General features: G+C 32.5%; 1 protein-coding gene across 1 annotated transcript; it reads left to right on the top strand.

Moving 5' to 3' along the window:
- LOC110647372 (cytochrome P450 81Q32-like) lies at positions 1-2,443 on the top strand. Its single transcript, XM_021801171.2, has 2 exons — positions 1-965; positions 1,832-2,443. The coding sequence occupies exons 1-2, from the start codon at positions 60-62 to the stop codon at positions 2,441-2,443; spliced, it is 1,518 nt and encodes a 505-aa protein (XP_021656863.2). The 5' UTR covers positions 1-59.
- Positions 2,444-15,556: the final 13,113 nt, after the last annotated feature.

Below are 15,556 nucleotides of genomic sequence, written 5' to 3'. Positions count from 1 at the left end.
ACTAATTTGCTAGTTTAATACAAGTTGATTTTGTTCCTAAAAAAAGATAAGCAACAAGCATGGAGGATAAGTTTTTCTGTCTGGTTTTGGCCCTTCCCTTTCTTCTTCTTGCCTTAAACTTCTGGTTACGAAGAAGCACACAACACAGAAACCTCCCACCAAGCCCACCTGCTCTTCCAATTATAGGTCATCTCCCTCTACTCAATCTTCCCCTCCATCGATCTCTCCACACTCTTTCACAAAAATATGGTCCAATAATTTCTCTCCGATTCGGTTCCCGCCGAGTGATGGTTGTATCATCTCCGTCCGCGGTGGAAGAATGCTTGACAACAAATGACATTGTTTTCGCCAATCGTCCTCCCTTAACCATGGCCAAGTTCGTAGCTTACAATTGCACCACCATTGGAACAGTCTCATACGGCAACCACTGGCGCAACCTCCGCCGGATAAGCACTCTTGAAATTTTCTCATCGAATCGTCTAAACGTGTTCACAGGCATCCGGAGAGACGAAATCAAGATTTTCCTGAACAAACTCTATAGCGTCTCGAGCCATGATTTTGCTAAGGTAGAGTTGAAACCAATGCTCATGGAACTAACTTTCAACATTATCATGCGCATGGTTGCCGGGAAGCGGTACTACGGCGAAGAAGAGACTGGAAAGAACAAGGCAGAGGCAAAGGAATTCCGGGAGATGATAGCAGAGGTTTTTGAATATGCTGGAGCGTCATATCTTGGAGATTTCTTGCCTTTCTTGCAGTGGATTGACTACCAGGGTTATCTGAAGAGAGCGATGAGACTTGGCAAAAGAACTGATAGGTTATTGCAAGATCTTATTGACGAGCATCGGTGTGACGAAAAAGCAAGTTCCCAGAGAAGGAATAATACCATGATCGGCCATCTTCTTTCTTTGCAAGAATCACAACCAGAATACTATACAGATGAAATTATCAAGGGCCTGGTTCTGGTTAGTACTAATGATACACCTCCTAATTTTTACACTTTTCATCTTTGGATTTAAATATATGTTTGCCATTGCATATATGCATATGCTCGTGATGCTGGTTTGAGCTTTTAGATGTTATAGTTTCATTAAATTTTTGCTTAATACGTAGATTCACTATAAATTTTGCAGGAGAAGTTATGATTTTTTTTTACCATTTACTAACTATTTAATTGTACATTTTTTTTTATAAGATATGGAGAAAAGAATAAAATATAATTTGCCAATATACAAATTGAAAGACAAAACATCTCAAGAAATGAAATTTTTGTAGAAATAAATATCATCAAAATTCAAACGTAATTTTGATCTGGTGTATTTGTTTTATTTTTTAAAGGACTTTAGAAACAATAGATTGAGAACAACATATATATTTATATATATTGAATTAATCAACGGAGATTCGATGTAATTAAATTTTTTTAAAGAAAAAGCTAACCAAACAAAACTGAGTCATATTCAATATATATAGTTGATGGATGCGTAATTGTATTAATAAGGACATTATTTGCCGCCCATAGCTTAATTAATTAGGTGGTCTCATGTAAGGCTGCCATCTACTACTAATATAAGACAGGCAACAACGTCACAGCTTCTTTAATATATACACACACATATATATATATATATGAAAAATTATTTTTATTCGTTTTAATTTCTAAAGAATATAGGATTTTTACTTCTCTTAAATATGAATTCTTATTGTTTTGATATTAATGACACATATTGAAGGTACAAATTCTTAAATAATTTTAGTCTTTATCAATATCGGCAAATATCAACATATAATGTTATTAAAAGCAACCACTAAATATTGTTTTTAAACTCAGGAGATGTTATTTGCTGGTACCGAGTCATCAGCTGTTACATTGGAATGGGCAATGTCCAATCTGCTTAATCACCCTCAAGTTTTGGAGAAGGCAAGGAATGAGTTGGAATTAAATGTTGGTGAAGAAACCTTTATGGATGAGTCTGATCTTTCTAAGCTACCATATCTTCAGAATATCATATCAGAGACCCTGAGATTGTATCCAGCTGGTCCATTGCTTACTCCACATTTATCATCCCAAGAGTGTAGTGTTGGAGGATACCATGTGCAACCCAATACTGTGCTACTTGTTAATGCATGGGCTATGCACAGAGATCCTGAGCTTTGGGATGACGCAGTTGTGTTTAAACCTGAGAGGTTTGAGTGTACTCCAGGCAACAAGTTTTTGCCTTTTGGCTTGGGAAGAAGGTCGTGTCCTGGGACAGGTCTTGCCAACCGAGTTGTAGGGTTTGCTTTGGGGTCTATGATTCATGGCTTTGAATGGAAAAGGGCAAGTGACGAGGAAATTGACATGTCTGAAGGGGTTGGGCTCACCATGCCAAAGGCCAAACCATTGGAAGCAATGTGCAAGGCACGTAATATAATGAAGAGAGTTTTATCTTCTCCTCTCTGAGGCAGATCAATATACTTTTGATTAGATACCTGTAATGTTTTCCTTTATATATATATATATATATAATCCGCTAGCTCTTGTTTATTTTATGTACTCATGGTAAATTGCATTTTGCAATTCATTTGGGTAATGAATGTTGTGAGTTATGGAGATATTTCAAAAGTTACAACATCATTGAAAGTTTATTTTTTGTCTGTGTAGCCCATGCTTAGCTCAATTGCTCTCACTTTTTAATCGTTTGCAGCCAGTACCCCCCGAAATTCTTTTCTTCGTTTGACTAGCTTATACAATTTGGGTTCAGGTTATCAAGTACCCCTATTTTTATAGCTCAAGGAATTCTACATGTAGACCGACAGAGAGAGATTTATAATTTTCTAATATTGCCCAAAATTAAGTTGTTCTTAGTTATATTAACACTTCCAATAGCATTGTATGCAGCCAAGCTGACATTGATGGTAGATTTTGTGTAGGCAGCCTACAGATGTAATGATTTGATAAATTCAACATTGCATGGAAGCAATCCCATATTAGGGCTTTGAAGGAGAATTCTTAATTTCACTAAGTTGTATTTAATCAATTAAAAATTAAAAAAATCATATTTAATTCATTTTCTTTGAAATAAATCTAACATAATATAACTAAAGAATTTAATTTTTCGATGAACAATTTAATTAGGTTTTAAAACAATAGACACTAAATAGTTAATTTTAATAAATTACAAAGAATTGGTAATAATATATGTAACAAAAAAATATATTGCATCAACGTCCAAAGTCAACCGCAGATATAGAGTGGGGGCAATTCTTTACAAACTTTATAATAAATCCTTTATTTTAAAGAAATTGTCTCTACTCCATTAGCCTAATTGTCTCGATCGTTTTTATTTCTATATAAAATTAACCCATTATAATTTTTTAATATATCGATATATATAAATATTGTAATATTTTACCTTTTGCAGTAGAGTCATGAGATATTCAAAAAACACACTGTGATTAGAATTTGAGAGTTCTGAGTAATTATATCTTACTCTTTGCATTATAATAAAACTTTTTTTTCTCTTATCACACTCGTTGATGTAGACCTTATGGTTGAACCATGTTGAATCATGTATTATTTTTCTTCTCTTTTTTATACTATGTGATTATACAATTTATGTGTATATTTTAGATTTACATGCTGGTGATAACACATAGCTTAAATATGCTTTGATGAAATTGTTTGAAAACCTTTGATAATTTATGAAAAGAAAATGGGTTCAACTCTTCTTTTACTTTCACTGATTTGCGGCACTAGTCCTCTTAATTTATTTAGTCTTACTTGATTTTAAATTTAAGTTCATTTTGGAAGCTGGCAAACCAATACAGGATTTAATGCTCGCTGGCATTAAGGCTACCAAACAAGAATTTTTTGTTTTTAATTTAACGTAAAATGTTAAATATTTATAATAATTTATAATTATAGTCAGATCATTTTAATCTTATATAAATTCTAATTTTTGAGATTGGATGTAATTTTAATCAAAATCCAAAATTAATTTAATATATATTTAACTATTTATTTGTTCATTTGACTTAGTTTTTTACTCCAAACCCGTAAATCACTATTTTAAGTTGGCAGGAATTTTAAGTTTTCAGCTGACAAATTCTTTTCAGAGCCTCGGAGGCCAATTTTTAAAGGAGAACCATTTAGAAATTTAGAGATATTTTTTAGGGCAAACTCGAACTTGAAAATGACGATGGTTGGTAAAGCTCTTCAGAAAAAAAAAAAAGAAAAAAAAAAAGGAATTTACTGAAAAGGTACCAAAACTTAAATAAGTTTATTATATATTTTATTTTTTAAATTTATGATAAATTAAATTTAAATAAAAAATATTATTAAAAATAGAAAAATTTTATCATATCTCTTATATATGCGATATTTAAATTCGACTAGGTAAAAAGAAATTTAAGTCCACTCAATCTAAAACAATTTAATAAAATATTTTATAATTACAATGTCATTCAAAAACAGGATAAATTCAAAAGTCCTTCTAAAATAATATTTCTCAGGCTACCGTCAATCATTATACTCAAAACCTAACCATCCATCACAATTGCACATAGAATATGCCCTGTGTATTACAATTACTTGTTCAACCACTAATTCCTTAATTTAGCCTTCCTAACAAATTTAATACCAACATAGAATATGCCCTGTGTATCAAAATAATATATACTAATTTTTAGTAGACATTTGATCCCAAAATTTAATAGTCCAAAAAGATTGCTAAAAATGCTAAAACTCATTAAAATAAGATTTAGAGGATATCAGATTATAAAACATATTACATCATTGTATTTAGAACGTCAAATTACCTCAAAATATAAATATTTCACCAATTGGTTACTATTCATAGTTAAAATTGATGTGCTAAAATTGATTGTCACTATTTGATCATGATGGTTATTGTAGATCGACGCAGCAAAATGGTGGAGTTCAATGACAAAGTTTATAACAATCCTGTTATATCCTAGTTCTAATATTAGAAGTATAATAAGTACAACAATTATATTTTTTTATTACTAATTGATTTATTTCTTATTAATTAGAGGTATTTAGCAGTGAAGTGAGAAGAGAAAAGGAAATGAGGACTAATAAGGAACTCTCGATAACCTAGTTAAAAATAAATAAATAAATAAAAGAATATAAGGGACCCATATGTATGTTTCTAGGAAAAGAGAGAGAGAGAGAGAGAGAGAGAGAGAGAGAGAGAAAGAGTGAAGAGAACATGGAAAGTAGAGAGATATCGAACAAGAGAGAGAAGGAGAGAAAGAGTAGCAACCATGGGCAATCCATAACTACAAATCTCCGGCCAAACAAATTTACTGTTCCCTAGCTATTTTTCGTCCTAGTGAAACCTCCTCCCCTTGAACACTGAATAAATTTCAACAACTATCCCTGAAATTATATAGTTGTAACATTACAGTCCTTTAATTTTAAAATGTAATATAAAACCCCATAAACTTTCAAATTTTACACAGTAAAATCTCTCTGACTTTCAATTACTGATTTTTCAGTTAGAAACTGATATAAATGGCTCCCGCATGGCACTTAGTCAACATTTCTCTCTCCTCTCTTATGCAAAGTATAAAATTATTACCTTTATGCATAAAAAATTATTATGACTATAGATAGAAAAGTGATTTAATTTATACATGGCTTGAGAGAGAAAAGAGAAATACTGACTAAGTTCCATGCGGGAACTGTCTCGGTCAGCGTCTAACTGAAAAACTGGTAGTTAAAGGTTAGAGGAATTTTACTGTGTAAAATTTGAAAGTTGATAAAGTTTTATGTTACATTTTTAAGTTGAGGGACTGTAATGTTACAACTAGATAAGTTCAGAGATAGTTATCAAAATTTATCCCTTGAAACACTAGCTATTGTCTCTTTTTCATCCAAGAATGTGAAAATCAACAGTAAGAAGAGAGAGGAACAGTGGCTATCCCTCCCCACCACCTATGACTATGGCATTGATTGGATCTCCTCTCCTCTTAATTATCTTCTTCAATTATTTCAGATAAATTTTGACAACCGTCCCTGAACTTATCTAGTATAACATTATAGTCCTTTAACTTAAAAATATAATATAAAACCCCTTCAACTTTCAAATTTAGCAAAGTAAAATCCCTCTAACCTCTAATTATCAGTTTTTCAGTTAGACGCTGACCTGAACAGTTTTAGCTTGGAGCTTAATCAATAATTCTTTTTTCTCTCTCAAGTTATGTGTAAATTGAATCCTTTTTCTCACTGTAAACAGAATGATTTTTCAGGTGCAGAGAGAATAATTTTACAATTTGAATAAGAGAGGAGAGAGAAATATTAACTAAGAGCCATGTGGGAGCTGTTCACATCAGTTTTCAACTGAAAAATCAGTATTTGAAAGTTAGAGGGATTTTACTGTGTAAAATTTGAAAGGTTAGGGAGTTTTATGTTACATTTTAAAGTTTAAGGACTATAGTATTACAACCATATAAGTTCAAAGATAGTTATTGAAATTTACCCCAATTATTTCATATAAGTCCTCCACAAGCCATCAATTTCAGCCGAGATATGCAGAGGGAAGGGAATCAAAGCTTTGAAGGCTAGGTTTTGCGATGATCAATTCTCATAGCACCGTCAATATATTATTAAGTTATGGTCACTACTGAGGTTGCACAGAACCTAGCTGACCATCTCTAGACCCCTCAATGCAGTGTGACACTGGTCAGATGAACGGTGGTGCTTGAATGCAAATAAAGATAAACAAAGCTGAAGCATCGACAATGACCTTAGCTTGAGCGTGATTTGTAGGTGATCCCAAATTCCTTAATTTCATGAATTCTTTAGCTTGCTTATGATATTCTCACAATTTTTTTTATTTGTTTTGGTGAATTTATCTATGCATTATTCTCTATTAATTTTCCCTTGAATGTTTTGGTGATGTGTATTATATTAACTGATGCAACCTATATGTCATGGATTTTAAACTATTTGTCCTTCCTTCAATTTCTAAGTTTTGCTAAAGAATACAGAGAGCTTTATTTGACCAATGTTAATGATTCCTGGGATCACATGGAAAATAAAAATATATAGCACAAAATAAAAATAGGAAATAGCAGTTTGTAATACTTTTGGCAGGAAACCATATATTGCAATATTTTACGATGAAATGATCTACATTGCATTAGGAAAAACTGTAAGGAAATTGAGCATTGCTTAGATATTCAAATATCAAATGTCATTGCATGTATTTTTGATATGTTCTTTGGGTTATTAGCTAAAACCATGCTTTTATAAGAGCAACAATGCTTTGGAAGGTTATAGGTTTTTTAAGTTATTATGCTGGTATGGTTTATTGGTGGAGTAGTTGTCAGCTTTTTACTTTTTGTAGTACTTAAACATTTAGTAAGCATAAATCAAACAAGAAGGCAACTTCAAAGTTTCTACTCCAAATTCTATGTTTTCTTGTATATTCTTTGCATTACTATTCTGGTACTCCCTTTCATAATCTAATGCTTAGATGGTCAAAGGAAAGAACTTAGTGAGATAGTAAACTAATTTATGGGTGATGATTTAATAGTCTTTAGAATTATAATAGATAATTCGGATAAATTTTAGACTTTTAGTTGATTAGATGAATATTTATGCTAGGTAAAGTGTGAAAGTTTGACATATATTTTTTTGTAAAACAATTAAATTATTTGACTTGGATTATTTATGCCTGGTTACCATATAATTTCAAGTTACTCTTAATAATGAGAATTGAATTGATAGTTTGCTTGATAGTTAAGAATTGGGGAATTTCAATTCAAATCTTGAATAAGACAATTAGCCTTTGAATATGGAACCTTGACAGTAGAAGTAGATGGAAGTGGAGAATGTTAGAGACCATAACAGTCCTCATATGAACATATTAATGAAATTGATGGTGTGGTCATTATATATAGTTATTGTGTATTTTAGCAAGGAGTTAAAATCAAAATACAAAGGGGGTTCTTTCAGATTTTTAGCGAAAACTATTTCAAAAACTTAAGCATTATATGTAAGGATTTTTCATTCAATTATTCAATAGAGATTAAGCAAGGTCAAGGTTTAAATCTTGGAATAGCTTTTTTTTTTTTTGTATGTAATCAATTTTATTAATGAAACCAGGAAAAACGTAGCATGTGCATATCCAAACTATACTTGGTCAATAGACCGACCCATACAAACCCAACTTAGAACACAACATGCTAAGTGAAAAAACCTGTAAAGAGGGTACAAAAATAAACCAAACTGGAACACATTGACAAAATGTCATACATACAAGTGGCTCTAGCTATAGCCAAAGCATTAGAGGAAAACCAAACAAAGGGACAAACCAGCAAGTTTAGCTAAGCACACAGTAAAGAAAAATAGCGATGCAGGCAAACACTAGTCTTAATACCAGAGCAGGTCACCGAACCACCAAGAATTCAACAAATGGCAAAATAACCAACCGAGTAATTAGCAATTAAGATCACCAAACTTGGAATAGTTTTTATTAGTTTGTGCAGAGTTACATGGACCTGATCCTTTTTCTTAGGTGGTACGCAGGCAGCCTTTGCATGCAGTTCAATTTAGGTGAATTTTTGTTTTTCTTGCTATTAGTGATTTTTTTTTCTCATAATTATTATATTTATGTTATACTTTCTTAGAAGTATTCAAAATATACATAGATTATGTAAATATGAGGAAAGAAAGTTATGGCTAGAAACCAGTATTGTATACTGACATATTTAATTGCTTTGTTCTTATGTTGTTATTTTTATGCGGCTTGAATTTTGAATATATTTTATGGATCCGAATTGAAACTCGACCCGAAAGCTTAATGTTGCTACCCGATTAGAATAAAAAGTGAGGTCAGTGGTGGCTGTAGAGGGCAAAGGCCTATATTCTTCCCTTTGTGGTAGATTTTTGAGATATTTGGGAAATATACTGAGGTTAAGGTTTAAAAGTTCTAAGTAATTATATCTTTCTCCTTTTGATCATAATAAAACTTTTTCTCTTGTTTTGCCTATAGATGTAGACCTTATAGTCAAACCATGTAAATTCTTTGTTATTCTTTTTCTCCTTTCTATACTGTGTAATAGTGCGATTGTGTTTGTGCTCGTAGATTTGTGTGCCTACTATAAAAAACTAGTATTAGAGCTTTGTGTGTGCAGTCTAGGGTTTACAGATGGCATCGTCTTCAACAAAGTATGAGGTAGAGAAATTTAATAGTGGATTAAGTTTTAGTCTTTGAAAGATTAAAATTAAATCTTCATTGATCTTGCAAGATCTATGGAAGACAATTGAAGATAATTTTCTATAGGGTGCGAAGGAAGGGACAAGGTTGATCTGAAGGAGAGAGCCTTCAATGCAATTTTCATAAGCATTACTGATAAGTCCTATGTGAGATTGCTGGTGAAAACTTAGCATTTATGGTGTTGAAATCAGAGAAAATTAAGTATTTCTATATGTATTTCACTGTATAAATTGATTTACAATCATTCTAATTTATGCACAAAGACTAGAATCTAAATAGGAAAAATAAAGGCTAATAAATACAAAATTCCTAATTTACAGCTAATGCACTAATTAAGGGATTCTAACACTCCCTTTGAAGTTGGTTCATGTATATTGCACATGCCCAACTTACAAACTAGGGTGTGAAACACCTTACAACTTAATCCCTTAGTAAACACATCAGCTAACTGATCTTTTGAACCTATGTAGGAGACACTTAACGAACCATCCATAATTTTTTTTTTATGAAGTGTCTGTCAATCTCTAATGCTTAGTCCGATCATGCTAAATTGGACTGTGAATTATATTGATGGTAGCTTTGTTATAACAAAACAAAGACAAACCACTAGCTTCTAGCAGTTTTAATTTTTTAATCAACTTATGCAACCACAATAACTCACAGATATCTTGAGCCATTACTCTGAATTTAGCCTCTACACTGGATCTAGCTGTCACATTTTGCTTTTTACTTCTCCAGGTAACTAGATTACCATCAACAAAAGTATAGTATTTTGAAGTTGATCTCCGTCTACATCTATAAAGGCCTTAATTTAAAGGTAGCCATTCTTTGAGAAAAGAAGTCCTTTCCTAGGTGCAGATTTTAAGTATCGTAAGATGTGAAAAATAGCATCCAAATGAGATTCGCAAGGATCATGCATATACTGGCTCACTAAACTCACTGCATATGCTATGTCTGGTCTAGTGTGCGAAAGATAAATCAGTCTGCCAACCAACCTCTGATATCTCCCTATATCTACTAGTTTCCTAACTCCAGCTTGCAATTTATGATTTGTTTCAATAGGAGACTCTATTGGTTTACAGCCAAACATTCCTATTTCTTTCAACAGATTTAAAATGTACTTCCTTTGAGAAATAAAGATTCCTTTATCTGATCTGACAAACTCTATTATAAGAAAGTACTTTAGCTTTCCCAATTCTTTGATTTCAAACTCCTATGCTAGCCACTTCTTTAGATGAGCTATTTCTTCCTTATCATCATCAGTTACTATAATATTATCGACATAGACAATAAGTAGTGTGATTTTGCCCCTACAGTGTCTTATAAATAAGGTGTGATTAGTATTACTTTGGCAATATCCAAAGGAAGTTGTTGCTTTACTAAACCTATCAAACCATGCCCTTGATGACTATTTTAGACCATACAAAGCCTTCTTCAATCTGCAAACTTTTCCTTTTAATATTCATCTTCAAACCCTAGAGAAATTTCTATATACACTTCTTTTTCTAAGTCACCATGCAGAAAGGCATTTTTTTACATTAAATTGTTGTAAGTCCCACTCAAGATTTGCTGCACATGATAGTAAAATACTGATTGTATTCATTTTAACAACAGGAGCAAAGGTTTCTTGGTAATCTACCTCATATGTTTGTGTGAAGCCTTTTGCTACCACCCGGCCTTATACCTCTCAATTGAACCCTCTGCTCTATGCTTCACAGTGAACACCCATTTGCATCCAACCGGCTTCTTTTCTAATGGGAGAGTAACAAGTTTCCATGTCTCATTCTTTGCTAAAGTTTTTATCTCCTCCAATATGGCTGTGTTTCATTTTGGATCAAGACATGCTTTCTTTCAATCTCGTGGGATAGAAACAGAGGAAATAGACAATAGAAAGGCTCTATAGGATGGAGACAAAGAATCATAGGAAATGAAGTTAGAGATGAGATGCTTAGTACAGGTTCTAACACCTTTTCTAAGAGCAATAGGAATATCAAGATCATTATCAAAAGAGGGAAGAGCAGATTGAGAATTAAAATTAGACTCATCAGGAACCAAAGGAGACTCATCACATACCTCAGGAAGTGTAGGAATTGAATCCAGAGTTTCTAATTGATTAGCAGTCTCTTGCTCAATGGCTATGTCTGTCTTGTTAAGTCAAGTATATATTCTCAAATCTGGCCTATTTAGTCTCCCTCAAGATTTAGGTGACTCCCCTTGAGTATCATTGTTAGGTCTAGGCTCTAAATTCAGATTCTGAAGATGAAGATTAGGAGAGGACAAAGATGAAGGGAAAGACAACTCTTCCTTCCTATACTCCTCCTAAAGAGGTGGATGGAAATAAGATTTAGATTCTCTGAAGGTAACATCCATACTCATAAAATATGTAACACCCTTATTTGTATAGCCTGGTACATTTCACTGTTACGGTGACTGGTGTCGATCTGGATAATTAAGGAGATTAGAACCACATCTAAGACAACTAGATAAGCCCTGAACACAAATAATTAGTAATTGTCAATTAGTTAAGTATAAATAAGGAAAACAGAACACAAGAAGTTAAATGAGCTGAGAGTCACAGCGATGGGTGACCTTCTCGGAAAGGACTGCGAGGTCGATTTAAACTCAAATTTTTAACCGTAAAATGTGACGCCATGGTCCTTAGGACTATTACGAACACATTGGAAAAGAGAAAATCACGAAAAAGAATTGTTAAGTCAATCAAATAATTAGGTCAGGGAGCTAGAAGAAATATTGAATTATTTGCAAACCGGGTCAACCGGCGAGGGGCAATTTGGTTAATTGACCCCGAGAGCTGATTCCTGACCTAACTGTCAAATAAAATCGGAGAAAAGAAAAATTAGGAATTAGGAATTAAATTAAAGAATTAATGGAAAAATAAATAAAAAAAAGAAAAGAAAATGAAAAAGTGAAAAGAGATGACATCATGCATGACATCATGCATGATGCCATAAATATTATTATTAAAAATTTATTTAATCTAATTTGTGGTCTTCCTAATACACATAAAAGAAAAGAAAAAAAAATAAAATTCATTCTTCTTCTTCAAAGTTAAAAAACGTCCATCTCTCCCTACCTCTCTCTTTCTCCATTGTTCCACCATTAACATGCTTTTAAAGCTTGAAAAACTTAGTTTTGCCCCATAAGTTTAACCCTAAACCTTAAGAAAACTTGCTATCTCAACTAGAAAAGAAGCTTGAAGAAGAAAGAAAAAAAAAAGGAAGAGATTTGAAGGGAGAGAAAATTCTGCATAAGGTTAGTAATTCAAACTTCAATTTTTTTTTGTTTAATTATTGTGTTTATAGTTGCATTAACTTAGAAATATGATTAAAATGAAATGAAAACAAGTATTGGAGGCCTAGGTAGAGATTTCAGTCAGCTAGGGTTTGCCATGGTAATGCATAAATTTGATGGAATTAAAAGTGTATGGAAGCTTAATTGAGTTGAGGAATGATATTGGTATGCTTTGAATCAAGTAAATGTAACAAAAATGTGAATTAGGGTTTGGACCTAGGGTTTTGGAAGCCAAAAATTAGAAAAATGGTCAAATGGTGTGTTTGGCCTTGTTTGAGGTGAGAAATAGTCATTTGTGACCAATTGAGATGTGTTGGAAGTGTTGGAAGTGAGAGTGAATTCAGATTGAAAATGGCCATGTTGCAGGCAGCAGGACCAAGGTCCCTTTGAGGGACTAAAACTGAAAACTTACAAGTCCAATTGGTATGAGACCAATTAGGAATGAAAATAGACACAAAATGGAACATTTTTCATTTAGGAATCATGCCCAAAAGTGACCATAGCTTAGTGAACAAATTGACTAAATCAGGATTTATGCAATCTGACCTGTACAAAAATGAACAAATGAACAGTGTTTGTTCATTTGACCATAACTTGGGTTAGGCAGGTCTAAATGACCTGAAATTTTACCAGTGGACAGCTGAGATATAGATCTAAAACTTTCATGAAGAACAAAAACCCAAATTATGCCCTTAACCAAGTCATTTGGCCACCCAAAATTGGTGACCTAAAACTGCCAAAACCAGTTTGGTGCCCAGAAATCTGGGTTAAGTCCAATCCGACAGCCATGATTCAAATGGCTATACTTGAGCTACAAAACTCCAATCGGAGTGATTCAAAAAGTATACTTGAGCTACAAAACTCCAATCGGAGTGATTCAAAAAGGAGAATAAATTTAAGACAATAGGGAACATTTTCTATGAAGAAAATTTTGCCAAATTTTAACAGCAAATTGACCAATGGAACAGTGTAACATAAGACACCAAAATTGAAAATTTGCAATTTTGCCTAAAAGACCTAAGTTTTGAGAAAACAACTAAAACCAATAAATTTAGTGACCAAAATGTGGTATGTGGGTGAAGTTAGAATTCCCATACCTATTAAGCCTTAGAAAGTCAACAAATTGACTTGAATAGTATAGTGAATAGTAACCCCGAAACACAAATTTTAAAGAACATCAAGTTTAGCATATATAAGCTAGATAAAAGTGAATTTGAATTTATTTTTGGATTTATGCTAAGTTATGGTACTGAAACACTGTGAAACTGTGTGTTTCAGCTGAAAAAGGCTCAGAAAGTCTAAGAGACTGAGTCAAGGCCTAGAGGCGACTCACGTCAGGTTTGTGCACAATAAGCCCTATTTAAGCATTTTATCCTTGAAAATTTTATTTAGTATGCATTATGAGTTTAAGAACTTTTGTGTTGCCACTTTGGAAATTGATTTGATTTTTGTATGCAATATTTGAATAAAATGTTTGAAGTAGATTTTTGATTCACACTTAGCATGACAGTGCCTTATTATTCCTCCTTCATTTATGGGGTTGAAATCGATTATTTTCCTCCCTCTCTGGTTTACCAATATAGGTTGTAGATCGGATGAGTACTCATTAGCTAGCTAGCCACCTCCCTCATTGATTTCGATTAGTGAGGTTGTAGATTGCTTTGTCATGGTGTACAACGCGGCATTGATCGAAAATTTTGTGTCATGGCTTAAGTTGTGTATGAATTGGCAACACTGTGTTTATTAAATTATTTGACCAAAAATTTTTCTATAATAAGCTTTGATAATTTGTGAAATGTAATTGTACAGCATTTAAATTGTGTTTTGTCAATGAATGATTTATGTAATATATTTCAAATTCTTTATTGTGCACCACTGAGTATTTTTATACTCAGCGATAGCTTATTTTGCTGTCACAGATAAGAGCAAGGAGAAAGCAGCAGAGTGAGTTGCTATTGATATTGAGGACTTCACTGATCCTTTTTGTATGGGTATTTATTTATACCATTGTAATTAATTGATGTAAATATTGTAATATTTTATGTATCAATGTAAAGTTGAGCAGTTGTATAATAAATTGTAATAATATTATTTTCTGTATTTAATATCTATAAATTAAACTTGTGAATGTAAATTAGCTTTGTTGAATGAATTGATGAAATATTTTGAGATGACAAACTTGGATTAAATTGTGGAATTATCTTGAAGTGGTTTGATTTGAGAATTGAGATTAACTGGAGGTTGGGAGTTGTGGAAAAATTCATTGGAAGTGTTTTTCTGAGGTATTTGAAGAACTGTTTTCTCCAAATACAGACGGCACTCTGCCGAAATTTTTATAAAATTTGCAGAAGAATAAAGTGGACAAAAATTTTTACTAATTTTGAGACTTCAATTAAATGTTTTTAATTCCTACCAAAACGCTCACCACTTCCAAAATGTAAGAAAATGGTTTTAAAATCCCTTGTAGTGTACTTAATGAATTATCGGTAGGTGAAGTTCGGTAGTTCATTAGGTATTCTACGGGATCATGTTATGCCTTACAGAGGGCTAAGGTGTGACAAAATATTTTGGAGTAGGAAGGTGATAACACCTATATCCCTTCTGTCACACCCTACTCCTCGTAAGATGTAACATGTTCCCGTAGTACACCTAATGAATTACTGTACTTCACCTACCGGTAACCCATTAAATATACTATAAGTGATTTTAAAACCATTTCCATCCATTTTGGAATTGGTGGATAAAATTTTTTTCAAATTTTAAAAACCTTTATTTAAAGTCCAAACATAAATTAAATTCCTAAATATTTAAAATCTCCGTAATTTTTACAAAAATTTCAGCAGAGTGTCGCCTGTATTTTGAGAAAACAATTCTTCAAAATCTGAAATTAGAAACACTCCTAATATATTTCTCAATCACAACTCCATTTGCAACCACCAAACTTCAAATCAACAGCAATAGCAGCATTTCAATTCAAAATCCAAATTTCAAATCAAGAATTAATTTCTCAAAAC

This window comes from Hevea brasiliensis, chromosome 16 (assembly GCF_030052815.1).
Source record: "Hevea brasiliensis isolate MT/VB/25A 57/8 chromosome 16, ASM3005281v1, whole genome shotgun sequence".
In the NCBI taxonomy this organism is placed as follows: domain Eukaryota; kingdom Viridiplantae; phylum Streptophyta; class Magnoliopsida; order Malpighiales; family Euphorbiaceae; genus Hevea; species Hevea brasiliensis.
Note: the sequence above shows the minus strand (reverse complement) of the source record. Positions and strands in the feature narration are given on the sequence as shown.

What these genes read in the sequence shown, in the direction of transcription:
- LOC110647372 (XM_021801171.2), top strand. Translation starts at nt 60, where the DNA reads ATGGAGGATAAGTTTTTCTGTCTGGTTTTGGCCCTTCCCTTTCTTCTT. An exon ending in TTATCAAGGGCCTGGTTCTG is followed by an intron (nt 966 to 1,831) that starts GTTAGTACTAAT and finishes TTTTAAACTCAG; the next exon opens with GAGATGTTATTTGCTGGTAC.